The sequence below is a fragment of the Lichenostomus cassidix genome, chromosome W, assembly GCF_008360975.1.
Source record: "Lichenostomus cassidix isolate B80296 chromosome W, HeHo_3.0, whole genome shotgun sequence".
Classification (NCBI taxonomy): Eukaryota; Metazoa; Chordata; class Aves; order Passeriformes; family Meliphagidae; genus Lichenostomus; species Lichenostomus cassidix.
This window is the reverse complement of record NC_139510.1, coordinates 16,751,908-16,778,505: the sequence shown is the minus strand read 5'-3', so window position 1 is coordinate 16,778,505 and position 26,598 is coordinate 16,751,908. Positions and strand designations below refer to the sequence as shown.

Genomic DNA, 26,598 nt, shown 5'->3' with positions numbered 1-26,598 from the left:
CATCAGGTGTATTTCTCATTTGTGGAGACCGTGCATGGCAGGGAGTCCCGAAAAGTGCTCATGGGGGACCATGTTATTTGGGCAAACTCACTTTACTTGCTGTCACGGTCCACTCATGAGCAGACGCGTGATGGTTCATACCAGCTACGATCTCAGAGTGCAAAAAGGAAAAGAAAACACAAAATGCAACAAGTCAAGGGAGTTAAATTTCAATCCAAGGGGGAACTTTATTAATTTGGCCTGTAAAGCGGCCTGCGATAGAGAGAGAAAGAGAGAAAATTGGGAAAAGATGGGGAGAAAAGGGCAGGAAAGGGGCTATAGCTACCACCACGGGTCCACAGACGTCCGGCGTCCCTGGCGTCCCGTTCAGTCGGCGTTCCTTGGCCTCTGCAAAGATCGATGTGATCTTTCGGTGGGGAAGATCTTCGGAGTTCAGCCACTCCAAAGCTGTCTTTTATGCTAGTCCATACACCTGGTCCCTCCTTGCCAGCCGCCTTTGCCCCCCCTTAATTCTCGTGGAGATTTGCCAATCTCCACTTGGCAGGGTCAAGGGAGGAGTGTCCGAGGCATGGTCGGCAGGTTTTTCACAATGGGTGTCAGGGCAACGGGTGCAAAGCCTTCGTCACATACCCGCATTGGCAGGCACAAGGCCTTTGTTCTGTATCAGCTCAGGCAGGTGCAAAGTCTTCGTTCTGTACCACCTTAGGCAGGTACACAGCATTCGCTCCGTATCAGCTCTGGGTAGGCACAAAGCATTCGTTCCGTACTACCTTAGGCAGGCACGAAGCATTCGCTCCGCACCAGCTTTAGGTGAGTACAAAGCATTCTCTGCGTGAGTCCTGCACCTGTAATTTCTGATGAGAAATGTTGAGACAGAACTTGATTCTTGGATCGACCCTTACACTTGCCATGAATAAAACCACTGCAGCCAATTTAATGCGGTCCAGAAAGAGACGCAGTCTTACTTTGGATGCAAACTGCAATGATGAAGTAGGCCTATGGAATAAACCATCTCGGGTTTTTGCTTCCCTTTTACCACACGTGGGCACTGCACATGCATTAAAAACCATAGGGAGATTGGCCTGCTGGGTAAGCAAGCAGTCAAATGTTACTACAGAAATAATAGAAAAGCTATCCGCAGACATGGATAGCTTAAGGCATTCCATACTGCAGAATCGTGCTGCCATAGATTTTCTGCTGCTTGCTCAGGGGCACGGCTGTGATGAATTTGATGGTATGTGCTGTTTCAACCTTACCAATCATGGTGAGTCAATACATAAACAACTTCAATGGCTTAAGGAGCATACAGCAAAGATAACAGTGCAAAAGGGCGATGGCCTATTCGGAATTCCATGGGGCGACTGGGGTATAACAGGATGGCTTCGCTATATCTTGCAAGTAGGATTAGTGATTTTACTTGTCCTTGTTGGCATAGCTGTTATTCTACCTTGTGCTTTGCAATGCTTGAAAAAATCATTATCACAGACGGTGAATCAGCTTTGGCTTGCACAAACGCCTAAAGAAAACAGGGGAATTGTGGAAAGCTGGCTTCTAGAGAAGGGACACGCAGACGTAGATAGATTGCTTCTTAACAAGCCACTTCTTAACAATAGCCATATTCAGCCAACTATTAATTAGATACCTGCGTCCAATCAGCGATCTATGTCACCATAACCTTGGCTGCAACATAGAGGTGGTGGGAGCCGTCGAGAATGCGTTAATTGGTAACAAATATGCAGAAATCAGGCATTATAGATAAACATAGATACATGTTAAGGCAAGTAGCCAAACTTAGGGCGTGGAAGTATATAACCAATAATATTGTACGATTACAGAATATGCATGATCTAGTTAACTACACTATAAAACTGTATACTGTAGATCAATAAACTGAAGCTTGTAGTAAACCCATATTGGATTGTCAAGCCTCCGTTTCTCGGCATATCATGAGGGGAGACAACTTGCAGTTCTCCTCCAAAGGTTATTTTGAGGGCTTCCTCTACCATTAGTGATGCTGCGGCTACTACTTGGAGACAAGTAGGCCATCCCTTACTAATGGGGTCTAATAATTTAGATAAATAGGCCACAGGCTTTTTACTATTGGCCCAGTCCTGAGCTAAAATACCAAATGCAGTCCCCTCCTCGGTATTCACAAATAAATGGAAGGGCTTGTGGATATCAGGCAAGCTTAACACGGGTGCATTGACCAATTCTTTTTTCAGAGCCTGAAATCTTTCTTCATCCGCCGGAGACCATTTAAGGAGTCCGTCATGGGCCAATTTTTCATATAGGAATTTGACCTTTTGGCTGTAATTCTCTATCCATTGTCTACAGTAGCCAAATAATCCCAGTAATTGTCGAATTTGTTGTTTCATCTTGGGGGGTAGCATTGCCAAAATTCCCTAAACCCGACTAGGGTCCAATTTCTTTGCCCCTCCTGTTAGTCGGTGCCCCAAATATTTTACCTCTTGTTCTGTAAATTGTAATTTGGTTTTAGAGACTTTAAGTCCCTGTGCCCCCAAAAAGTTTAATACTCTCTTGTCTTACCAACTCTTCTTGTTCCCCTGCTATCAGCAAATCATCCACATATTGAATTAATTTGACTCCCGGGCCAGTGTGGTAGTTTCGTAGGATTTGGCACAAGGCCTGTCCAAATAGGTTGGGCGATTCAGTGAATCCCTGGGGAAGAACTGTCCATCTCAACTGTTGCTTGATATGACTATCCGGATCCTCCCATTCGAATGCAAAATAATCTCTACTGCCTTCATCCAATGGACAAGCCCAGAATGCATCTTTTAGGTCTATCACACTGTACCAAACGTCATAAGGACCTAATTGACTTAGGATAGTATATGGGTTGGCCACAACAGGAAACCATTCAACAGTTCTTTTATTTATCTCCCTTAGGTCATGCACTAATCGGTAACTGCCATCTGGCTTTTTCACTGGTAAAATTGGTGTGTTGAAAGGAGACATGCATGGTTCTAATATGCCTTGTTCTATTAGCCTCTTAATTTCCGACTGTAGCCCCCTTCGTCCTTCTTCGGACAAGGGATATTGTTTTACTCTTACCGGACTTCCTGGATTGGTTAGGGTTACTGTAAAGGGTTCTATGTTCAATTTTCCTACAGAATCTGGAGTATACCATACATTCAGATCAATCTGCTTTTCATCTTGAACATTTAGAGAGTAAAGCTTAATGTTTAATTTATGTTGTTTAACTTCCAACCCTATCCCCAGTTCTATCATTAAATCTCTTCCCAATAAATTAAATTCTGCTTCAGGGACTAGTAACAATGATGCCACTCCCAATTTAGAATTTGTTTCAAACAAGACTTCTTTTATTACGGGGACCCCAAAGGGTTCCCCCTTTGCTCCCACCACCTGGACAGTGTCCCGGGATATTTTACACCCTTTCGGCAATTTCTGAATAGTAGAGCGTTCTGCTCCTGAATCCACTAAAAACTCAAACTCCTGTCGCTGAGGTCCTACTCTAAGCTTTACCAGAGGCTCTGATGGCTTCCTTGACCCCAGCAAATAGAGCCCCTGACACCCCTAATCTTCCGCAAACATTTTTAGGTCCGCCAGCCTTTGGCGGCAATCTTTCTTCATGTGCCCTTTTTTCTGACAGTAGTAACATACTACTTCACTTCTCCTTTGTACCTCCTTGTCCCGAGACGCCTTAAAAGGTCACCGCTCAGGCTGTGGGCTCCGAGGTGGCTGGGCCGGTTTTTCTTGTCCACCCCTAACAGCCGCCACCATCATTTTTACTTGCTTTCGATGACTTTCCTCATCTCTCCTCGCATACACTTTCTGAGCTTCTCTCAACAACTCATCCAACCCCCGATTTTGCCAATCATCTAACTTTTCAAGCTTCTTCCTAATATCTACCCATGCCTTGGCCACGAACTGAGTTTTCAATAAGGTTTGTCCCACAGGAGAATCTGGATCTATACCAGAATAAAGTTGCAAATTTTTCCGTAATCGTTCTAACCATTCAGTGGGATCTTCATCTTTCTTTTGCTGTTCATTAAAGGCCTTGGTCATGTTCTGTCCCCTAGGGACGGCCTCTTTAATGCCTTGGACAATAATAGTTCTTAAATCCTGCATATGGGCCCTATCGTTAGGTGTTGGAAAACGTAGTTTTCCAGCAAAACTCATGCTAACTGAGTAGGGCTGAGCAAAGCTTTAATATTGTCAGGCCTCAGTAAAATTCCGACAAGCTGCAGTGGTTTGTTGGCCTGAGAATGTTCTGTGGGAAGAATGCCATGAGAAAGATTAGGAGTCAGGAGTGTTATGAGAAAAGAATTAGGGAGTTAGCAGGAGGATCCCTGCATGTGTGAGAACAGCTGCAGGTGTGTGTGTGTATCTATAATTAGAAATGTCTGTAACAGTATATAAGTCTCTCGTTTGGTGAAATAAAATGGAGCTTACTTTATATCTCATATTGAGAGTGCCGTGAGTTTTCCCTCCCGCCGCATCTCGTTAGTTAGGGTCCTGGTTGTTCCAATTGGGCCATTGGAGTGGCCATTTCATATCCCCTATCGGACCCTGGAGATGATTGTTTTCCCAAATCCTCATGCCGGCAGCTCTGATCATTCGCCTCTCCTCTGCCGTAAAGAGGATGCCCAGGATTGACTGAATTTCGTCCCAAGTATATTTGTTGGGACCCAGAAATTGGTCTACCCTTTCAGCGACCCCCAGAGAATCTTCTAAAAGGTGTCCCATCTCTTTCTTAAATTCCCTAACATCCCCTGAATTTAAAGGAACTGCTATGTACCCTATGCCAGGTGCCTGACCTCCTCCCGGTTGATTTACCATACCCATGCCGACCTCTCTAAGTGGATATAAACCATTTCGTGCCCTACTACGTGTAATGCGTCTATTGGATTGGGCAGGCTCCTCATCCTCAGACGACTGATTAGTGTCATCTTGGGGTAATAACAGGTCTGTTGGTGCATTCTGAGGTGGCGCCGGAGTTGGTGCTGGAGGTACATATGGAGGGGGCATTTCCTCTGAATTCCTTTTCTTAGGATCTTTTAGTTTTAACACAAAAAGTCCTGCCCCTCGTATTGGGGTAATCCAAAGGGCAGCATAATCACTTTCTTCCTGATTAAAAGGTTGTTTGGAATTTACATACAAATTTAAAGCTTGACACATAAAATCCTCAAACGACCCAAATACTGGCCAATACAAAGGGTCGGTCCGTATCTGTTTTCCTCCCCAAACTACCATGCAATAATTTATCATTTTACTTTTACTCTTACCCCTCGTACGGGGGTCATCCGCCCAATATTTAATCAAAACCCCTAAGGGACTATCAGGCGGGATATCCGGGAGTTTTGTCTGGGGCTCCCCCCCATGGATTCAGAGGGCTTGCTTTTCCTCTGACCCATCTTCCAGAGTGTCTTCAGTCACACACACACTCGTGTCCTCCCGGTCGTGGCCCAGTCCCTCGCGGGATGTGGGAACCGCACCACAAGGCAGTCCACACTCACTTCGCCAAGCCTTCGGCGTCTCACACACCACACTCTGGGATAACCACCCCAACCGAACGGATATCCTGTGTTCTCTTAATCTGAACACATACTCACGCATCCTGCGTCTTCGTCCGGAGCTTCGTGCACAAAGATTATGGGGTTTTCCTTTGACCAGTATCTGGATTTAGGTTCGTCGGTCAGGGTGTCGGAGAAGTACCCCCGCAGGGCCGTTGAAACAACGGGGCGCCTCCCAGTGAGGGGTCTCCAGCGAGGGACCCTGATCCGAGTCACGGCACCATGTTGTCATAACTTGGGTCTCAATAAATCAATCAGAGACAATTCCAATTCAGTAATTTGTAATTTATGCAAGCCAGTGGATACAGGTCAAAGCAGTGCTGGGTGGGCTAGGCAGGCTCCCTTGCTCTGCCTATGGCACCGCGCAGAGGTTTGTGTGTGCTGGGGTTTTATGCAGTCTCTTTTTCTGGGTTACGTGTCATTCGCTGGAGATAAGGCTGTGTCTGCGTAGTCTGTTGCTGTTGCTAGGGGGTCTGCCGCTGCCTTCTGGTGGTCGTTCGGGGCCGAAGGCTCATAGTCTGCCTCACACGTTCGCAGCCTGCCCTTCCCCCTAAACCTTGCTGGTTACTTTAGATTGTGCAAGTTTTGTATAAGCCTTATGTAAACAGGATGCTTAAGTTCTGCTTATGCCAGCAGGAGGTCTTTGGTCTGTGGGGGCCCTGTTTTCCTGTTGCGATTTAGCGAATCAATCCCTATCTATCACAGCTGGAAAGCTGCCCATTGGAAAAGACCTGGAGGTGTTGGTCGACAGCCATCTGAACATGAGCCAGCAGTGTGTCCAGGTAGCCAAGAAAGCTAATGGCATCCTGGCTTGTATCAGAAATAGTGTGGCCAGCAGGATCAGGGCAGTGATTCTTTCCTGTACTTGGCACTGGTGAGGCTACACCTCAAATCTTGTGTTCAGTTTTGGGCACAAGTCTTATGAGGAGCAGCTGAGAGAGCTGAGGGTGTTTAGTCTGGAGAAAAGGAATGGCTGATGGAAGACCTTACCACTCTCTACGACTACTTTAAACAAGGTTGTAGTGAGGCAGCTGTTGGTTTCTTCTCCCTAGTAACAAAGAGTAGGACAAGAGGAAATGGTCTCAACTTGTGCCAGGGGAGGTTTAGACTGGATATTAGGGAAAATGTCTTCACTGAAAGAGTTGTCAAGCACTGAACAGGCTGCCTAGGGAAGTTGTTGAGTCACCATCCCTAGAGATATTCAAAAGATGTGTTGATGTGGTACTTAGGAACATGGTTTAGTGATAGACTTCACAGTGCTTGATTAACAGCTGGACTGGATGAACTTAAAGGTGTTTTCCAACCTACACAATTCTATGATTATAAGTCGTCACAGCTGGAGAAACACTTCTGCACAAAGAGAATTGGAGAGAGTTGGAAAATTCAGAAAAACAGATTTTACATAGGCATAGTTTAGATAGGCCATCAGACACTTCCAGACTAAACATCTATCATCATCTGCAACTACAGAGAGATGAATAATGATGTAATTCCAATTCTTTGTTTCCTAATTAAGACAATCTATACTTGATTCAGTAAGTCATCTATGTAACAATTATTTTGCTGTGAAAGCTCTGGACCAGTTTTCCTCATCCCGTGCCTCAGCTTGATGCTGTTTGTTACCAATTAGGAATCAATCTAAATAAACTGAAATGAAGTGTACACTGCCTTTTAAGTATGACTACTGTGCATAACTATAACAATCTCAAAATTCTGAGGCTAATGTTCTACAGAACAGAAGACTTTTGAAGACTTCTTTAATAAGAATCTTAACATAATTCTCTCATCCTGGAAGTATTTTTTTATCTTTTTACATAATGGAAGCAATAGGTAAGAGACTTCAAAAGCTATTAAATAAAACTGTGCAACTTTCTTGGAAATGTGTCTATTGCTTATTTATTACAAGATCTTGCTAGTTATTTTATTTATGCTATAAACAAACACAACTATGTTTTAACAGAGTTAATAGCATGCCCAAATGCATTATCTAGAAAAACTGTGAAAGTGTCTCTTGTAGCCTCTATTTTAAGCCTTTTCCTTACTACTGCCCATCACCAGAATTTAAAGGTTTGGTTGGAGCATAGTAAGAGAATGAAATACGATAGTATGTTTAAGGTATAATAATTAACAACAAAAGGATCAAAGCTTAAATCTGCAGCATTCAAATTAAACTATTTATATTCAACTGAAAAAGAGGTTCAGCAACCAGTATTACAGTAACCCTGAAGAAAAAAGATGGACTCAGACAGGTGTTATCCAGAGCATATTTTTAATGTAATCTGCATTTAAAGCCTAAAAAGAGTAAGAGTAGAGAAATATATTTGTTATTACTTTTTTTTTTTTACATTATCATTGAAGCTAATTTTAAAAAGAAAATGCAGTATTTCAATACATGGAATTTATATATTTGAGTTTATAATTCAAATATTTCAATCACATGGAATTTCTCTTCACAGGAAGTCTGTGATAAAATGAAACACAAAGAGTTAGTTAAAACCAAATGAACAATAACTTTTCATTTTGCTCACTGAAGGAAAGAGATTTGAACAATGTAAAATAAACTATATTTAAGTCTAGCATGTCTCCATCATATTCCTCAAAGTTACTTTGAAGCATTAAATACCACTTCATTGTAGTCACAGAACACAGAAATTAGTGTTGTCTTTGTACTCACATTTGTCAATATTTGAGAGTATAAAAGGCATTCCACTCTATAATTCAAAGCACAAGGAAGCTATTTCCAGAGTAGTCATATCCTGCCACTATTAACTTGCAGTTGATGTAAAACTGAGAAGAGGCATATGTCTTTCCTATTACGGTTTTTATTCTCTTTTAATACCTCAGTAAGAATTTTACTGTAGCATTCCATTCCTTCTATAAGATAGTGTTTTATAAAAGTGAAAAGAGTTTAATTTCAACCAGTTTCAAAAGAGATGGTAAAAGAGAATTTTTGGTATTTAGGTAATATATAAAATACCTCCTATGCAAGGACTGTTGCAGAGTATACATGGAAGAAATAACCACACTGTTGCCTTGCATTTTAAAAAGTGCTTTCTACCATGTGCTTAACAATCAGAACCTCAGAGATACTTAAGACAGCTGGAATCTTGTCACTGACATAAGCAATTCAAAAATAAGAATATAATTTTAGAATTTGACAAGAACAGCTCTTTCATTTTTTCATTTTTTCTTTTTAACCACAATAATTTTCATCTTCCTAGCCAAAGTATTTCAGCGGAAGCCCAGGAAGAGTGCTTTGAGTGTTCATTAAAAAAAATAAATCCAATTTCAGATGTTTCAACAAGCAAGGGGGTATCAGTATCCTTGTCTTTAAAAATACATACCTGCAAATTATTTAATCAATTTTTAAATCTATTCCACCCCCACAGAGCATACAGTTTTTTCCTCGATGTTCTCAATATCTTTATGGGTTGATGTCGGTGTTGTATTTGGGGACTCAGCCTGGTTCATGCAAAGTTCCGTTTATTGAACAGAAACATCATGGTTTTATACTGTTACAAAGTATAACTTTAGCCATTACAAGAACTTGGTCTTAATGGGTTACTGATTACCTTCATCATTCCCAATCACCCCTGCTAATCACCCATCAATACTATCAGTTTCTGCCCTTGCTAGGGGCGGTTCAGCTTAACTTCCCATTAACTGTCTCCCATTAACTAATATCTAAAGATCTCGATAGCTGCAACTTTCTGTCAGCTTCCACCCAAACTCCCACAGGTTGACAACTTGGGTGCAATGTAGTTTAAGCATTACAAATCAGAAAAAAAAAATTAGCTAATTTAATACAAGTTTACTGCTGCAGATTTGCAAGAGAAGCAAATAGGATTTTCCTATACACAGAATTTCATACAATATAGGTATACCATGGGACAAAAATGTGAAAGTTGTTTCAAAACAAGAGTCTGAAAGTGGCAATTACAAACAGCATTACTTTCAACATATCTTTGTTTAAAAGTATTACAATATTTTCCCCAAGAATGGCTAAACTTGTTGGCTCCACACTGAATACTAAGAGAAAACTCAAAACAGCCAAGAAGCGAGGATGAACTTTTTTTTAATACTTTCAAGACATTCTTAATAAACTTAAATCACAAAAGAAAACTACTCCAACATCAAATTGAAAAAACCCCGCCTAAATATTTTTTTCTTTTTATCTACTTAATTTGGCTTTTAAATATCTCCATCACCAGTAAAAGCCTAAATCAACTTGTTGAGTTTCTGGAGCAAGAAACCCATTTACTGCCCATCACTGAAATGAAAGACCAAGTCAACAATATTCAATATGCTGGAATACTAAATTTGCAGGGAAACTATTCTACTCAACACAAATTAATTTCACTTAGACATTCGCAGGGCTAATGTGCCATAATAAATTCTACTATTGATCAACACTAAAGTGCTGAATTATATTAAATACCTGAATCTCGCTCTCCTTTATGAAATTCTTGTATAGATTCTTATCAAGTCAAAAGAGCCCTTTCTGTTGTAAAAGTTAAGCTATTTTGCAAATATTATAAAAATAGGTAAGTTTAATTAGGAACTATATATACACACACCAAACTGCTTTTTCTTAAGTACAGCTGACATAATAAGAGAGAGAAAAAACATGCATTTATAAAATTATTTAAAATTAAGAGAAGGAGACACTACTATAGAATTTCTATTACTCTGCCATACAGCCATTTACTATGTTATAATGATACTGGTGATGCCTATATTTCTGGACTGATAAGCTTCACACCACCAATGTGCTTTAGTTTCTTTTGTAAAGAAGCTGATTTGTGAATTTAAACTATGGCATACACTCTAATGAGAAATAGATGAAACGTATAAGTAAGTTTCTGGTTCAACTTTGAACAAGCTTTACATCTAGTCACATAACCAACACAAGCAAGACATTAGTGCCAAAGGGAAGCTGCCAATTGTACATAATGAGTACTCTTTCCCTAACTGCATGATGTGAGAGAACAATTATCAGATTAAAAGTTCAAGTGGATTAACACGAGAACAAGAGATTTTTTTTCTCCCAAACATAGCACTGACTTCCAGAGGATCAACAGGAAAGCAACCTGTTACTGCTAGAATAAAAAAGTTAAACCCCAGTTCAGAAAGGTGATATGTAGGTCCAAAATTTGTCATGCTATGAAGGCAACATTCTCAAAAAGAGCTCCAAACAAAACTGCAAATCAAAATGGGCATTTAAGTTGAAATTGGCCAACTGCTGCATAGAATTGTTCACCACAAACAGTCACATTTAAGTCAGTGCATAGAGAAGATAAAAAGCACTTATGGTAGTTGCAAATGTTAACAAGTCCATAGAAAAAGAACAGAGGAAGAGTAGAAATGCTCAAGCAAAACCAAAAAATATGACCCTCCAACTGTATAAAATCCACACAACAGTTGTAGTAAAAAGAAATTAGTGGAAAATATTCAACTCAGTCCTAAACACCTGACAGGAAAAAAAGACCAGAATAGACAAGCCTATGGCAAACAATTTTAAGAGTCTAAATATGGCACTTTATTTCTAAATAATCCACAAAATTTAACGTATGGCATATTCAAATATTGGTTAACCAACTCTGCAGATGCAATTCTAACATCACTTTAGAAAATGAGAGCAAGATGGAGCAAACTAAAGGAATACTGATATATTTCAACAGTGCTCAAGAAAAACATTGTCACCAAGTCATGCTTCAACAACAGCACTCTGTGACTGCACACTATTATCTATGGAGCAAAACAAATTTCTCTAGCTTTTCAGGGATGTGCCCTGCATAGCATATGTTATGATTCACTATAACACGAGCAGCAAGACACTGCAATGTAGTATGATTTATAGGATGGATTAAGTTTTTTGCTATTTTCTTCTCATCCAGTAGATCGCTAGCAGTTTGTTTATGCAAGTTTGTGGCATCAAAGTGCGAACCTGACTCAATAAGAAAATTCATGATGCCTGGATGGTTGTTCAGTGCAGCAATATGTAAAGGACTGTTGTTATCAGAGTCTCTGACATTTATATTAGCACCACATTCCACCAGGATAGCAGTAACTTGTAGAGAGGGGAATTTACAAACTGGGTAGCGACCCACACATGTAGTATTCTTGTCAACAGCAAGGTGAAGTGGACTGAAGTTATTCTTCCCTCTGGGCTGAAGCTTAAGAAACTTATAAATAGTCTGTTTCTTAAAATGCTCCTGTTCTGAGGTGCAAGGTACTTTTTCCAACAAGCAAATTAAATGCAAAATGATAGAAAGTGCTTTGTTCAGCTGTATTGGATCAGGAGGACACTGGAATTGTTTCATGGCCCGCTCTATTTCAAGAACACTTTTGCATAGTATACCCATTAGATCATCAAATGTGACAGTAGTGCCTAGCAGGCCTTTTGCCCTGTCCTGCAGCATGAAGGAGAAGAGTTCAGCAAATGATAGTAAACTGCTGGCTGTCATAGGGCTCAGTGGATCTAGATTGCTCTGCTGCATGTCCAAAGCATATTTCCATAAGTTGATGCATCGTTTGAAGTTTCCAGAGTCTGCATAGACAGCACCTCTATATCTAATATAGTAGGATGTATCTGGGTGAGAGGGACCAAGAATACGTTCTCTAATTAATAGTGCTTGCATTCTCATCTCATCAGGATCTGCAATAAGATTTTCTAGCTCTTCTGAGCTGTTTACCTCTTTAGCATAATCATAGGCCATAATTAGTGTTTGTGGCACAGGTTTGTTCAGGATACTAATCCTATCATTGTATCTCATTTCCATAGCTCGCTTCCAGTATTTCAAAGCACCAAGCAGATCTCTCTTTTTGTCCACAAATGTTGCTCCTAGAAGTTCCAGAGCATTTATACATTCTGTCTTACTGGTCTCTTCATGTTGGGTCAGGAAGTCCACAATATTTGTGTGGCCTGTCACACTAGCTGACAGAAGGGGAGTCATTCCATAGCCATCCTTTTCCATCTTAGCACAATACTTGAGAAGCATCTTCATGATCTCTAAACTTCCAGATTCTGCACAGTCATGTAATGCAGTGTTTCCTAGCAAAAGAAGAAAAACAATTACATAAATCATAATCAAATTATAGTCCAGATATCACCACACTAATAGGTTAAAAAAAAAATCTGTTTTGACATCTACAGACTATGAAAGGCTTAAATGACAAGTTAAAAACATTTAAGATCTGATTAAAACATCAAGGCTACCACACAGTTATACAAACCAAAATGCTTGACATTATTACCCAAAAGAATTAAACAGATTTTAAGGACACATCTCATTATTCAAAACTTAAACCAGAATTCTCTACCACATGAGAAATTTTGTATCTGCTTTCAAGTATAAAACAGAAACCTAGGCTTGCCATCTTAAGTAGTTATATTTTCCCTTCTTCCCCTTGTCATATTTCCTTCATCCCTATCTCCATCCACAATTTAAAAAAAATAAGATCTGTATAAAAATTAAAACTGTGCTAACTCAGCACTGGCTTTGCTCACCTCTATACTGTACCTCTTCCTCTCTCTTTCATCCAAAGCCTTTAATTAAAGTGTTCCAAGGTAATAACTGTACATAAAGGCAAATACAGCTCATCACAACAGGCCCTTCATATCAGCTGGGGCCTCAGAGACTGCCAGAATATTCTGAGGGGCCGACTTATTTTGTCAAGCCTATGTATACACACAGACAAACTATTTCTAGTACTTTATTAGGTCTTTATTCTGAAGTCCCACATAAACCCCTCCTCTACTCAGGATTCCCAAAAGCTAAAAAAAGAAACAACCCCAAGCTCCCAAGTCCAAACAATGCCTTCAACACACAACATGCAGCTATTTGTCTTATAAGTCTTATAATTTACATTATTTCTCATGAAGAGAACATGTAATGTCATGCTAAAGGCATTCAGGTGGCACTCACACTATGTGGTGAAATTTCCAGCAAGCACTAATGCCACCTGACTGAAAAACATTTGTAGCAAACTAAAAAGAAAACATTGGCCACCACAGTTAAATATCAAACTACTATGCTTCAAGTAGAAGAAAGTTTTGCTTAAGACCATACATGAGTAGTTCACTGGGGGAGACAGGAAGATGGACAACCAATAACTCTCTCCGTCCTCCCCAACGTAATAAAGCCTCTTGGGGGTTTATTGCTTTTAAAACTACACAATTTAAACCTAGCTTCTTTTTCCTATATACTACAGATTCAGGCATACCAACTTTTCAGCCTCCCACTACATTAACATGAAAATAATTAAGAGCACACCCATGTAAGAATCCCACCCTCCCACTCCCCAATTAAAATGTCTTATATCACTAGCCTTGCAAATTCTGGTTTACTGGCTAACAGATCATCAGTATCTGTTATACCATCAGCAAGTTTCCACATCCTCAAGTCAGAGAACCCCTTTCCAAGGATTCTGTACATTCATAGTCATCTGATTTGGCTTTTAAAAAGTTCAGAGAGAAAGTTTCGTGAACTTTCTCATTTGCATTTTTGGCAGGCTTTTTTCTATGACAAGACATGGATTCGCATCATGATTTGCCATCAAAAAAAGCAAAGTCAAGGGGCCTGCCAAAGAGATCGAGTTCCTGGGAGTAAAGTGGCAAGACGGACGGCGTCATATTCCTACCGAAGTCATCAAAAAGATCACAGCGATGTCCCCAGCAACCAACAAGAAGGAGACACAAGCCTTCCTAGGCGCCATAGGTTTCTGGAGGATGCATATCCCCAAGTACAGCCAGATTGTGAGTCCTCTCTACCTGGTGACACGCAAGAAGAACGATTTCCACTTGGGGCCCTGAACAGCAACAAGCCTTCGCTCAGATCAAGCAGGAGATCGCTCATGCAGTAGCCCTTGGCCCAGTCAGGACAGGACCAGAAGTGAAGAATGTGCTCTATTCTGCGGCTGGGAGCAATGGTCTGTCCTGGAGCCATTGGCAGAAGGTGCCTGGCGAGACTCGAGGCCGACCACTGGGATTCTGGAGCCGAAGTTACAGAGGGTCTGAAGCCAACTACACTCCCACCGAGAAGGAAATCCTAGCAGCCTATGAAGGTGTCCAAGCCGCCTCAGAGGTAATTGGTACGGAAACACAACTTCTCCTTGCACCCCGACTGCCAGTACTGGGGTGGATGTTCAAGGGAAAGGTTCCCTCTACTCACCATACCACTGATGCCATGTAGAGCAAACGGATTGCCCTCATTACACAGCGCGCCCATATTGGAAACCCAAATTGCCCTGGGATCTTGGAAATAATTAAAAATTGGCCTGAAGGTGAAAACTTTGGCCTCACGGACGAAGAAGAGCAGGAACAAGTGACTCGTGCAGAGGAAGCTCCACCTTACAACCAACTGCCACAAGATGAAACACGCTACGCTCTGTTCACTGATGGTTCCTGTCGTATTGTGGGGGCAAATCGGAAATGGAAAGCAGCTGTATGGAGCCCCACATGACGAGTCTCAGAGGCTACAGAAGGAGAGGGGGGATCGAGACAACTTGCTGAACTCAAAGCCGTTCAGTTGGCCCTGGACATTGCTGAAAGAGAGAAGCAGCCAAAGCTATACCTCTACACTGATTCATGGATGGTAGCCAATGCTCTGTGGGGTTGGTTGGAAAGGTGGAAAAAGGCCAGCTGGCAGCGTAGAGGAAGACCAATCTGGGCTGCTGATGAGTGGTGAGACATTGCAACTAGGGTGGAGAAGCTACCTGTGAAAGTCCGTCATGTAGATGCCCATGTCCCCAAGAGTCGAGCTAATGAGGAACATCAAAACAACGAACAGGTGGATAAGGCTGCAAAGATAAAGGTGTCACAAATAGATTTGGATTGGCAACACAAGGGGGAGCTGTTCTTAGCTCGATGGGCCCATGATGCCTCTGGCCATCAGGGCAGAGATGCCACCTATAAGTGGGCACGAGACCGAGGGGTGGATCTAACCATGGACTGTATCTCCCAGGTAATCCATAATTGTGAGACGTGTGCTGCCATCAAGCAAGCCAAGCGGGTGAAACCCCTGTGGTATGGTGGAAGGTGGTCTAAATATAAGTATGGGGAGGCCTGGCAGATTGTTTACATCATACTGCCTCAAACCCGCCATGGCAAGCGCTATGTGCTCACAATGGTAGAAGCCACCATAGGGTGGCTGGAAACCTACCCTGTGCCTCACGCCACTGCCCGTAACACCATCCTAGGCCTCGAAAACCAAGTCCTGTGGAGGCATGGTACCCCTGAGAGAATTGAGTCAGACAACGGGACTCATTTTAAAAATAGCCTCATAAACAACTGGGCTAGGGAACATGGCATTGAGTAGGTTTACCACATTCCTTATCATGCACCTGCTGCTGGCAAAGTGGAGCGATGCAATGGTCTGCTAAAAACCACCTTGAAAGCTTTAGGCGGGGGGACTTTTAAAGGTTGGGAACAGCATTTAGCCAAGGCCACCTGGCTAGTTAACACCCGAGGTTCCACCAACCGAGCTGGCCCTGCCCAATCTGAACCCCTGCAAACAGCAGACGAGGATAAAGTTCCAGTGGTACACATGAGAGGCATGCTAGGGAAAACTGTTTGGATTAATTCTGCCTCAGGCAAAGACAAACCCACCCATGGGGTTGTCTTCGCTCAGGGACCAGGGTGCACCTGGTGGGTGATGCAAAAGGATGGAGAGATACAATGCATACCTCAGGGAGACCTTAGTTGGGGTTGAATTGCTCATAACACTATGCCTGTATCCATATCTGAATGTATATATGTATATAATTACAATAATGCATGTATGTATATAGTTTAAATGTTTAAGCTCAATGTAACGTTGGAATGGAAAAAAATTCGGGGTGGATAATGTTGGAGGTTGGGGAGCCTTGGAATTTTTTCTCCATCACTGTTACTAAGCAACAAATAGCTGGGTGATTAGAGCCATCAACTCTTTTGTAAGAGACAAAAGGGTGTGCTTGGGCAGGGCAGGGTAAGCCAGGAACTGGCCTTTGGAACTGGCACTCATTCCGTCGGACCGGGAGGAAAAGGGACTGCTCTTTGCTTCTGGCTGCGACCACAGGAAATCCAACTGTGCCCTGTTTTCTTCTCCAGGCTGGGTGAGCTTTGATTCAACCTCTTTCCCACTGGGAGTGCATGCTTTCCGGGCTGCGTTTTTCTCGCAGTAGCTGCCGGGGAGCCCGGCTCCCTCTGCCGCCTGCCCTGCTTTGCTGCACGAGACGGCGGCGTCTGCTGTGACTGCAGAAATCCTTGATACCTTGCTGGCTAGCTGGGGAGAGCCAGCTCCTGCCCCTGCCGCTCCGCTCGCCGCTCCGAGCTGCCTCGCTGCCTGCTTTTCTCAGCTCTCTGCCATTACCAGCTGTGTGAGGCTGACCTGACCCTGTGCCACAGCGCCACCTGCAGCCGCTCGGGAGTCATCGCGCCTGCCCTGCCCGGCCGGGAGCTCAACAGCGCCCCTGCTGTTTTTCGACCGTGATTACACCGCACGGGAAAGTCATCTGCTATTTGGTTTCTGGTTCTATTTGTGGTTGTTATTATTGTTATTGCTTGTTTATAAATACAGTAAAGAACTGTTATTCCTTTTCCCATACCTTTGCCTGAAAGCCCTTAATTTCAAAATTAAAAAAATTCAGAGGGAGGGGAAATCACATTCTCTGTCCTAAGGGAGGGTTCAACCTCTCTTAGCAGACACCTGTCTTTCAAACCAAGACAGCATGCTTTTGGAGGGGCTACCCCCCATGCACCCCAGCTGGAATAAACACATGCCTACTTCATAACTATCTGAGTTGTGGAGTCAATCCCATGCTTCAGATGTTTGGGAAAAGTGCATTTTGTAGGTATACAGTCTCCTAATTTCAACATCTTAGCTTAACCTTACCTTAATACATTTTCTCAATGTACTCCCTCCCCCCCTCCCCCAGGCTGTTATCTCTAGAATGTGCAGTTTACAATCAAAGAACAGAACATCTGGATTCATCATACTCAAGTGAAGAAGGCTCCAGGGACCCCTTGGAAAGTGGCTTCTAACGATAATGAACTGAAATTGAAATTTACCCGGGTAAAATGAATGCAATTAGAAAAGTTACTCTCTTTGGTGTTCTCACAATTATAACCATACTTCAAGGAAAAGGAGGTACTTTCAACCAGGGCTATACTGAATGGCCTTGGTCACAAGCCCTCATATGGCATTCCAGCTTTCAGGGAAAGTACCCTACAGACAGCCATCCGGATTTGGCTATAATTGTAATGCATGATGATGAAATTTACCACCCACCTGAATGGGCTTGGAATCAAGATGAGTGGATCATGACCCTACCTGGTATCATTAGTGAAAAAATCCAGGTGGGATGCAGGAAAATAGAACCTGGTTTTCAATATGAAAAAGCCTCTTCTATTACGGTTTTTGCCCATTTTTCTGATTTCAATCTGGCATCCAAAATTCACTCTGGCATTTCAAAGGAACTATGTCCTACTGAGGACTGGGATTGTGTTAAACAAGGTGTGTTTTCCTTATGTTGTCGCCAGAAATTCGCTAGCAACAAGACTTCCGGTGACCCAAGCGACAATGTCGAAATTACCAAGTGTTGCAAGGAAGAGCAAAGTGACTGCTGGTTTAATCTTACTATGGTTCATCCTTTTTATGTAGTGTGCCAGTGGACATCTAAACCTACTCAACCAACACTATTAGGTTTAATTCAGAAAATTAAAATGAATGTGGCAGCCAGACCAAAACAAGAGTCCTCCCAAATTAAGACTCCTATTCCTCCTAAACTAACACTTCGACCAAAAATTTACGAAGTTGGCCCATATGTGATAAGAAATACAGGCCAACAGCAATTGTTCAACCCAGAATGGTCTCTTAAGCATGTAGAATTACTGATGCAAAATAATGTTTCTGAAATTCAACCAGCTTGCTCCTCTCTTTTAAAAACATCTTTTGAAGGCTGGACAACATGGTTACAGAGGCAAGGACTCTTCAGGAGCAGAACATGAAGAGATTTAACTGGAGTGTTGTGACTAGCACAGGCTTTTTCCCACGAGAATTCTTTTTGTGTTTTATAAATAAAGATAAAGTTTGGATGTTATTGGAACAGTGTCCCAGAACTTGGACAGTGCAGGCCTGGCCAATCAGGCATAGGGGAGGGCTTCTGACCGACCAATCTGGGTGACTTTTGAGAACTCTATATATGTGATGAAATCAAAACAATAAAGGTCATTCCTTCTTGCCACTGAGAACTGATGCATTCATTACTCTGCTAGCTGCTCATCAGCGACAAAGGTGTGTCTCTCAGCCACTGTCCGGGCTGTTCAGGCAGCCAAGAGCATGACAATGTGTGCTTAATTCAAGTCCCCAAGGGGGTTCAGTCCTCTCTGCATGGTTTGTTGTCATAGCAAGTAACTTTTGCAGAAAGTGTTGTTCTCCCATGCTTTGGGAATTTGGCAGCCACTTTTTGGAGAACACTGCGGCCTGATGCTAATTTTTGTAAGTTGCCAGATCCAGTGGCTGGAGGCTATTGTCTCAGAATGTAGCCAGAGGCTGGCCGCACTGTCTGCAAAAGTTGTGCAGCCAGGACTCTGATAGTAAATGAGGCCCGAGGGCTAACAATAGGAATATACCTCATAAGTTTCACACCAAGTTGAAGATTTATTGACTCAAGGAGCATCTGAGTAGATGACCAGCACGGTTATTGTACTGTGAATCTTGTTTAGTAAAACAAGAGCATTTAGAATTGAAAAACGAGGGGGTTTAACTCAGCCTCCTTGAGGGGGTTGAGGAGAACCCATGACTGCACAGCATTCAAGTGATAAATCTCCAGACCCAGGCTAGGGAAGATTCGCGAGGCACTCCCTAACCTTGGAGAAGGAATGTGTTTGGTAGTGAGTCTTCAAGAGTACTAGAAGAGAAAATTTGAAAGATACACGATCATTAATGAAAGAAAGTTAAAATAAGTCAAACATTGCCTCTCACATGGTCAGCTCGAGCAGCAGAGCTGTAGGTGCTTGTGAGATCCTGTGAACTATATCAGGGCAGAAGAGTGAATATTTTTACTAATTCTAAATATGCATATAGAGTAATACATGCATTTAAGAAATTATAAGAAGGAAGAGGTTTATTAACCTACAGGAGTAAAACATTAGTTCATTAGATCTTAATTTCTCACTTATTAAAAACTTAATTTGTATAAGAATTTCCAATGGGGAGTTGAAAGAGGCAAAAACTCATCCTTCTCCCCACTCTAACATGTGTTATCACTGTGCAAGTTTGTTTCAACATCCTTAAGTGTGTCCTCATCAGATAAAAAGCTGTGTCCAGACGTGAGACAAGGAACCACTCAAGCCACAGAAGCAAAAAGAACTGCTAACTTCCCTCACGACTGTGAGATCTACGGCCAGAGACTCCTCTCTAATGTGAAACTCCAGACAAAGAGGACACAAAAGAACAATATTGGACAATATAATATACAGTAAATGGGTTAAAAGCTGCAATGCCAAAATGAAACACATTACATGGTTTTGCTTTTTGTATTTCCAGAACAGTGTTATCCACAGTCAGCTATCCTAGCAAAACCTCGTAATAATTGTAATGGCAAGTATGGCTTCAGATGCAAAGGGGTAAGTAAGCCAGAAGAAAAGAGAAAGCTATATCCTTTTTAATGCCTTCACATGAAACAACGACCACATTAGCTTATAGGCTTAAATCTAAATTTGTGAAATTGAAATATAACAATAACAAAATAATTTCATTTTTTAAAGAAAAGGTTTCAAAAGGATGGCTGGCTTTTCTACTAAGTATTAGTAATTGTCACATTTCTAACTGTTGCTGTTTAATGCATATTTGTTTGTCCGGTGTTTGAGAATGCTAAGCCCCACAAAAAGAAAATACTGCCTTTGAAAAATCGCTGAAAGTCATAGACCAATCTGCCAGGCTTTGGGCTCTGCAATTCAAAAGATGATTTTAAATTTAAAATAGCAGTTACTGTTCATATGATGCTTTCCTCTTTCCTTTCTCCTCTGTCTGCTAGAATTCCCACCAAAAAGGGAAGGGAGGATGGGTAATTCAAACCCCACTTCAGCAAGCTGCTGAGGCAGATTGTTAAAAGTGCCATTTTTCAGTAGCACATTTGAGATCCTGGAAAGAGCTCGCAAAATCATATAGAAAAAAATCCTGAATGTCTGTTGATTTTCGTGGGTGGCTAATATTTGTGAGCATATTTTTTCTGTGAATTGAAAGATAATCTAGATTTATGGAGAGTAAAATAAAGGACTAGAAAAAAAGGGGGAGAAAAGATAGCCTAATTAGATCACAAGCAAAGAAAACTAACAGTACGAGAGTCTTAGTCAGTTATCCTTTATGCTTTCCTCTTTCCTTTCTGCTCTGTTTGCTAGAAAGAAAAGTACCCCATTTTACAACCAAAAAAGCTATCAGTGGCCCTGATCACTACCTGGAGCCATGATGTGAGCTGCCAAAACTTAAAAGATTAATGTCTCTGAGACACTTCAAAATGCCTATGTATGGTGTGTCTGTGTGGGGAAGGGGCAGGTCAGGCCTTGCCCTGGTGAGACAGTGAACTGCTCCTCACCCCAGCCCCAGAGCATCCCAGTGCTGCAGTAGTGCTCTCAATCATGGACATAGCAGAGGCAGTGCTCCACAAAGCTCCAATCCCAGCCTGCAGTGAGGCCAGCCATGCACACAGCAGAGGCAGTGCTCCATTCTCCCCATCCCGGACTCCAGAGAAACCCGCTGGGGGATGGAAAGCCCAAAAAAGCCAAAAGAATTAACATTCCTCTTAGAATTTCTGTAGATTCTGTCTTTCTTCTTTTTCTTCAAAATAACTGCTCAAAATTCTAGACCTATGGGGGGCTAATATGTAAAATAAAAATCAAACTAAGATAAGACCATAGCCCAGGAGTTGGCCAGTGCCCCCAGGGCAAAGTTGATATTAGGTATATGAACAAAGTGCCCATAAAGTTTTGCCCTTAAGATGGCAAAGTCACTGTGCAATAAGATGCCATAAGAGCAAATCGAGATGAAGATCATCTCACAACTAGCCATGCAAAATAGACTCGCATTAAATTGGTTGTATTTGAATAAACGAATAGAAACAGATTTGCAGACAATTTTAGACAAAACGCAAACATTGCATCAAATCACTTTAGATGACACTTCTTGAGGGTTTAAAGAAGTGAGACAAACTTATAGCATAGTTACCCAACTTAACCTGGCTTAAACAATTGTTTGTAATAGTTATTTGTATTGTTGCATTGTTACTTACTGTTTGTATTAGTAGTTATTGTTGTATGATATTATGCACTTGGAATTGCGATGCTTATGCTCAATGGCAAAAGTACAAACAGATATAAAATAGAGAAAGTTACTCACTTTCATGACATACAAGATTTGTAAAGAATTACAAATTACAAAAAGAAAAGGGGGGATTGAGAAAGAAATGGTCAAATAGAAAACCCAAATCTATTTGCACTTCAATCATCCTTGTTTCTCTGAGCTTTTGCCCCCTTCCACCAGCACAGCGCCTGTCCAGGGCTAAAGGCTGAACTCTTAATTCAAATTCAAATTGTAGGTAACAACTCTGGCCTGATGGCTTATCAGCTAAGATGCACATGCATGCATTTGAAACCAGCACAGAAACCGCTGAATCACCCCATGAAAGACCTTCACCCTGGAGGGATCTTTGGGGGTCTCCAAAGACCACCAGGACATACAGAGAATGCGTGGTGCACATGCTAATGATATTAATGACTTCCAAGAAATGATTTCTATAACCACTCCTATCCTGGGGAATGTAATGAATATTCATGAATTTTACCTATAACACTGTGCCTTTGGGGTACTGAGGTGTGTGTGTTTGGTGGAAACAATTCCCACACACTGGGTGCATCGAATAAAGCAAATACCCACTTCTCTGACTTGGTCTCTGAAGTGTCTCTGGGCTCGATTGGGGCAAATCACCTGTATCAGTTGTCATCCTGGCTTTTAGGCCTCCATGACTTACCTATCTTGTCATCTCCAAGTATTTGAATTTTTCCTTGGAAGTGTCAACACTCGAAAACACATTTTCGCATTTCTCTCAGCTCTAGAATTGTCCCTGATTTTTAAATGTGAATAAAGTCCTATCTTACAATAAGAAAATCTACTGGAAAAGCCTAAGGGATAGTTCGAATAATTTTGCCCTCTCACTTTCCCTGCTGTGACAACGAAAGACAGTTGGGTCTTCTTGGAAAGACAGTTGGGTCTTCTTGGGCGTTCTCCGCACCCCAACACCCTCCCCCTACCGTCTCTGATGGGCAATTTGATTTGTCCTAAGATAAGAACACCAGGTGGGAATTGAAGGAGGAACTGTTTGAATGTTCGTACAATTAATGCATTCCAGAGATGGGGGAGCTGCGATGATTGCGACTGACTTTGGTACACATCGGCCTGCAAAAGGGTATAAAATGCTGCTGGAGAACAGACCAACTGGTCTCCCGCGATTGCGGGCAGCTTCTGGGTGGATCCCTCCCCCCTCCCCGGCAGGGACACCTGCAAAGTACATCCAGCCCAAAAGATGGGGAACACTCACTTTTGGACGGGTGAGTAAAAGCACTAAGATCTGGTCACATATGTATGTAAAATCCTAAAGTAGCTCCATAGATGTTTTGTTGCTTTGCAATTGTGCATTCTGCAAGGCCAAAGACTGTAAACCTGTATGTTTCTAGCCAAGCCTGCTGGTATTTTAACCCTTTACACCTGCTTATACTGCACTGGCAATATTTAGATACTGTATTAGCAATAAATCTAATCGCAATCAGCCACATAATCAATGTCATACTTCTTGCGCCTGACCGAGAGTCTTCTCTCTACTACTCCGCCACACCTGGTTTCAAAAATACCTGGAAGAGAACCTCTAGTAATCTCCTATAACAGCTTTTTATATTTATATATTTATATTTAGCTCCTTATTCCAAGAGCCCAGTCTAGAAACATGACATTTTTATCCCACCACAAGTCTATGATTCATAGGCAACCTTAAATCCTTACAAAGGAAGATTTATTTTGCTCTGCCCACCTCTATGACAAATTTTTAGTTTAGCTTTCTTTATATTAAACCCACATAACTCCATGACTTGCAGAAAAAGGCATATTTAACTGAACAGCTTTCTCAAAGAGATTACTCTCATATTTGGTATTTAACAATATTGTGCAGTAAGCTAGGCACTACGGGTTTTTCTGTCAAAATATACTTGAAGTATATGATACAGTTAAAATTGTAATTAGCCAGAAAAGGGCAACTGAAGCATTATGCTACAGAAAGATTTATTAGGATATATATTATAAATAAACAGGTTTGGTTTTTTTTTAAATAAGCTGCTGAGACACAATCCTGGCTCAATGAGTTAAAAAAGTCAACCATAACCTGCAATAATCAACATGCTTTTTAGGCCAATATCATATCCACATACAAGTTTGAGATGTAACAAATGCCAGCAATTAGAATAAGAGGTCCACGTAAATATGATCACAGCAAAAAGGACGTAAGTCTTCACTTTGAACAATGTATCAGGATAATTGTATACCAAGGCAAACAGATGTTCTTTGTGATCTGTGCACCACTGGAAGCCATTCTGTTGCAATCATAGTCACATGAAGCTTCATCTCCTTAATTCTAAACTACATTTTTGTCTTCTAACATTGGAAAAAAGGTCCAAAAGGATTCAGGAATTTGAGGGAGAGGAGGAGTAAAGAGCAAAGTGATTATTCATTTCCAATGTAGAAAAGAATTATTCTCCTTTATGCATCTTTCCCTATTCTAGTCTTAGTGGCACAGGTGAATTTTACATACAGCATATTTGGTTTGTTAAGAAACAGTATGAAAAACATCCTAAATTTTACACAATATACGTTCACATATTTATTATGATACAAACCTGCTACAAATAGGAGTTCTCAGCAAAAGTCAATCAACTCTTTGCATCTGCATAAATGCAAAGTCTTTAGATTAAAGTGTATCAATTTAGAGTTACATCTTATAGCCAGTATTAAAAGAATATGCTGAAAAAAATTTGTAAAAACATAGCTAGATGCACTTCATCTCTTACTGGAAAATACATTCACATTCTGAGACTAGAGGAATATTTTTGGATGTCATCCTCCTCAAGAATATGAGTAACTTCACTCCTATTTACTACAAGGAAAAATAAACTTACCTTTAACACTTTTTCTGTTAACATCAGCTCCATTTTCAAGTAAATACTGAGCAATTTCTTTGTGGCCTTTGTAACATGAGATCATCAAGCATGTATGCCCATGACGGTTTGATACTTCCAAGTCTGCTTTGTGCTCCACGAGGTATTTTACTATTTCCAGGTGACCATCAAAACAGGCTGCTCTAAGCGGAGTTGAATTTGTTAGAGTTGTGTTGTTGACAGATGCACCATGATCCAACAGACACTGAACCACCTTCAAGTGTCCAGCAGCTGATGCTGCCCATAATGGTGGAGCTCCCTCAATGATTTCACCATCAAAATTAACCGAACCACCAATCTCTAAAGAAGCAGAGCAACAATCCAACAAGTATTCCACCATATCAATGTGCCCATAACGGGCTGCCATCAAAAGTGGTGTGGCACCATTGGTTTTTTCTGACATTAGTAAGGCCACCTCTTCTCTGGTTTTGCTTGCCAGTAACTTGGAAAGGAGGCGCAGCTTGCCATCACGAGCTGCGTTGAACACTGCTGTCTTTAGATCCATTTAGTCTTTACCTCTGTTTCTTGAAGGATACACACCTGCCCTTTTCAGGGTCACAAACAAAAGCTCATTGGAAACACACAGCCCCAACTTTTTCTCAGATCAGACAGATGGGAAAACATGGAGACATTGAACGAGGTCCTGACAAAGCACAGGCTGCACTTGATAACTCTGCAAAAGAAAAAGTTCTGGATGTTTTTACCTTCTACTTCTCAAATAAGTATGTGCAATTACATTTTTCTACAGCTATACTCAAACCACTAGCTGTGGTGCACCAACATTCAGCTGCCTTCCATGGGACTTTTCTGGACTGCACAGTATCTCTTAAAGGAAGATATTAAGCAGGAGGCCAGATCCTAGCAGAGCACTGTCCCTACCATTTGCAGGAAAACACTTTCCCCTTACAACATAACAAACCGTACACTTGTAACACTTGTAACAACTTCTGCTTTTAAGCACAGCCTAAGAACCACGAGCCCTACCCCTTCAGGTCCTCTGCAGAGCCCCATGTTTGCAAACACACGCGTCCCCATTCTACCTCCACTCTACTGGCGAGGGAGAGCCTTATCGGAAAAACACGTCCTTGCCACAGGCGTGGGATTTAGTATCAGACACCGCCGAAATCCCGAACTTGCCCTTCCATCACAAACACCCTCAGCCTACCCAAAGCCCACCCCCCGCCCCCCCAACCTCCTCCTTCAAGACGACACTATATTTGCCTTCCACCCCAAAGCCGCCTACCACCCCCCATTCCCCCCGGATTACCCCGTGCCTCGCTTCAGATCATCCCTCTCTTTTCTACCACTAGTCCAACAACCACCTGCCCCCCAAACCACCCTAGAGTCCCCAAAAATCCTTTCCCAGTTCCCTCAGAGCCGCTCTTCACACGACCGCTGCAACAGGGCGGCCTCCACCACCTGCCCGGAGAGGCGACAGCAGTAGCAACCACTGCCCACAAGAGATGGGGAAGGACCCAAGGGTGCGGGCTACCTTCCCAGGACGCCACCAGCTTTCTCCCACCTAAGCCACCCTCACACGGAAGTGCCCGCCGCTTCCTGCACTCCGTCCAGCCCCTCCACGACAGACCAGGCCCCACAGCGACGAACCTCGACCACCAATCCTACACTCCGGAACAGAGGAACCTACCAAGCACATCCCGGCCACCGCCAGGCCCAATGAGAAACACGCCTGAGTGCCGCCAGCCACTCGGAGCAGGGCGGGAGGTGGGACTACGTCGTCGCTCAATCTACGCTGAGAGTGGGGCGGTGCTGGCGGACGGTGATGATGCGGTAGCCGTTCTC

At 42.1% G+C, this 26,598-nt stretch overlaps 2 protein-coding genes across 6 annotated transcripts; one reads left to right on the top strand and one right to left on the bottom strand.

The window, feature by feature from the left end:
* The first annotated feature begins 909 nt into the window (after window positions 1–909).
* Window positions 910–1,901, top strand: LOC146425599 (syncytin-A-like). The gene has a single exon (XM_085041719.1). It carries the CDS (start codon window positions 910–912, stop codon window positions 1,636–1,638), a length of 729 nt encoding a protein of 242 aa, XP_084897845.1. The 3' UTR covers window positions 1,639–1,901.
* Window positions 1,902–9,021: 7,120 nt separating this feature from the next.
* On the bottom strand, window positions 9,022–26,467 carry LOC146425598 (protein fem-1 homolog C-like). 5 transcript variants are annotated; one of them, XM_085041524.1, is made up of 3 exons: window positions 26,288–26,467; window positions 24,757–25,468; window positions 9,022–12,609 (listed from the first exon to the last, which is right to left on the bottom strand). In XM_085041524.1, the coding sequence occupies exons 2-3, from the start codon at window positions 25,298–25,300 to the stop codon at window positions 11,300–11,302; spliced, it is 1,854 nt and encodes a 617-aa protein (XP_084897650.1). In that variant the 5' UTR covers window positions 25,301–25,468; window positions 26,288–26,467; the 3' UTR covers window positions 9,022–11,299. The 5 variants fall into 5 exon arrangements, with proteins under 5 accessions (XP_084897650.1, XP_084897651.1, XP_084897652.1 ...); XM_085041525.1 differs by having other exon boundaries at window positions 26,318–26,465; XM_085041526.1 differs by having other exon boundaries at window positions 26,333–26,464.
* Window positions 26,468–26,598: the final 131 nt, after the last annotated feature.

What these genes read in the sequence shown, in the direction of transcription:
- LOC146425599 (XM_085041719.1), top strand. Translation starts at nt 910, where the DNA reads ATGAATAAAACCACTGCAGCCAATTTAATGCGGTCCAGAAAGAGACGC.
- LOC146425598 (XM_085041524.1), bottom strand. Translation starts at nt 25,300, where the DNA reads ATGGATCTAAAGACAGCAGTGTTCAACGCAGCTCGTGATGGCAAGCTG. An exon ending in TAACAGAAAAAGTGTTAAAG is followed by an intron (nt 12,610 to 24,756) that starts GTAAGTTTATTT and finishes TTCTTTTGCTAG; the next exon opens with GAAACACTGCATTACATGAC.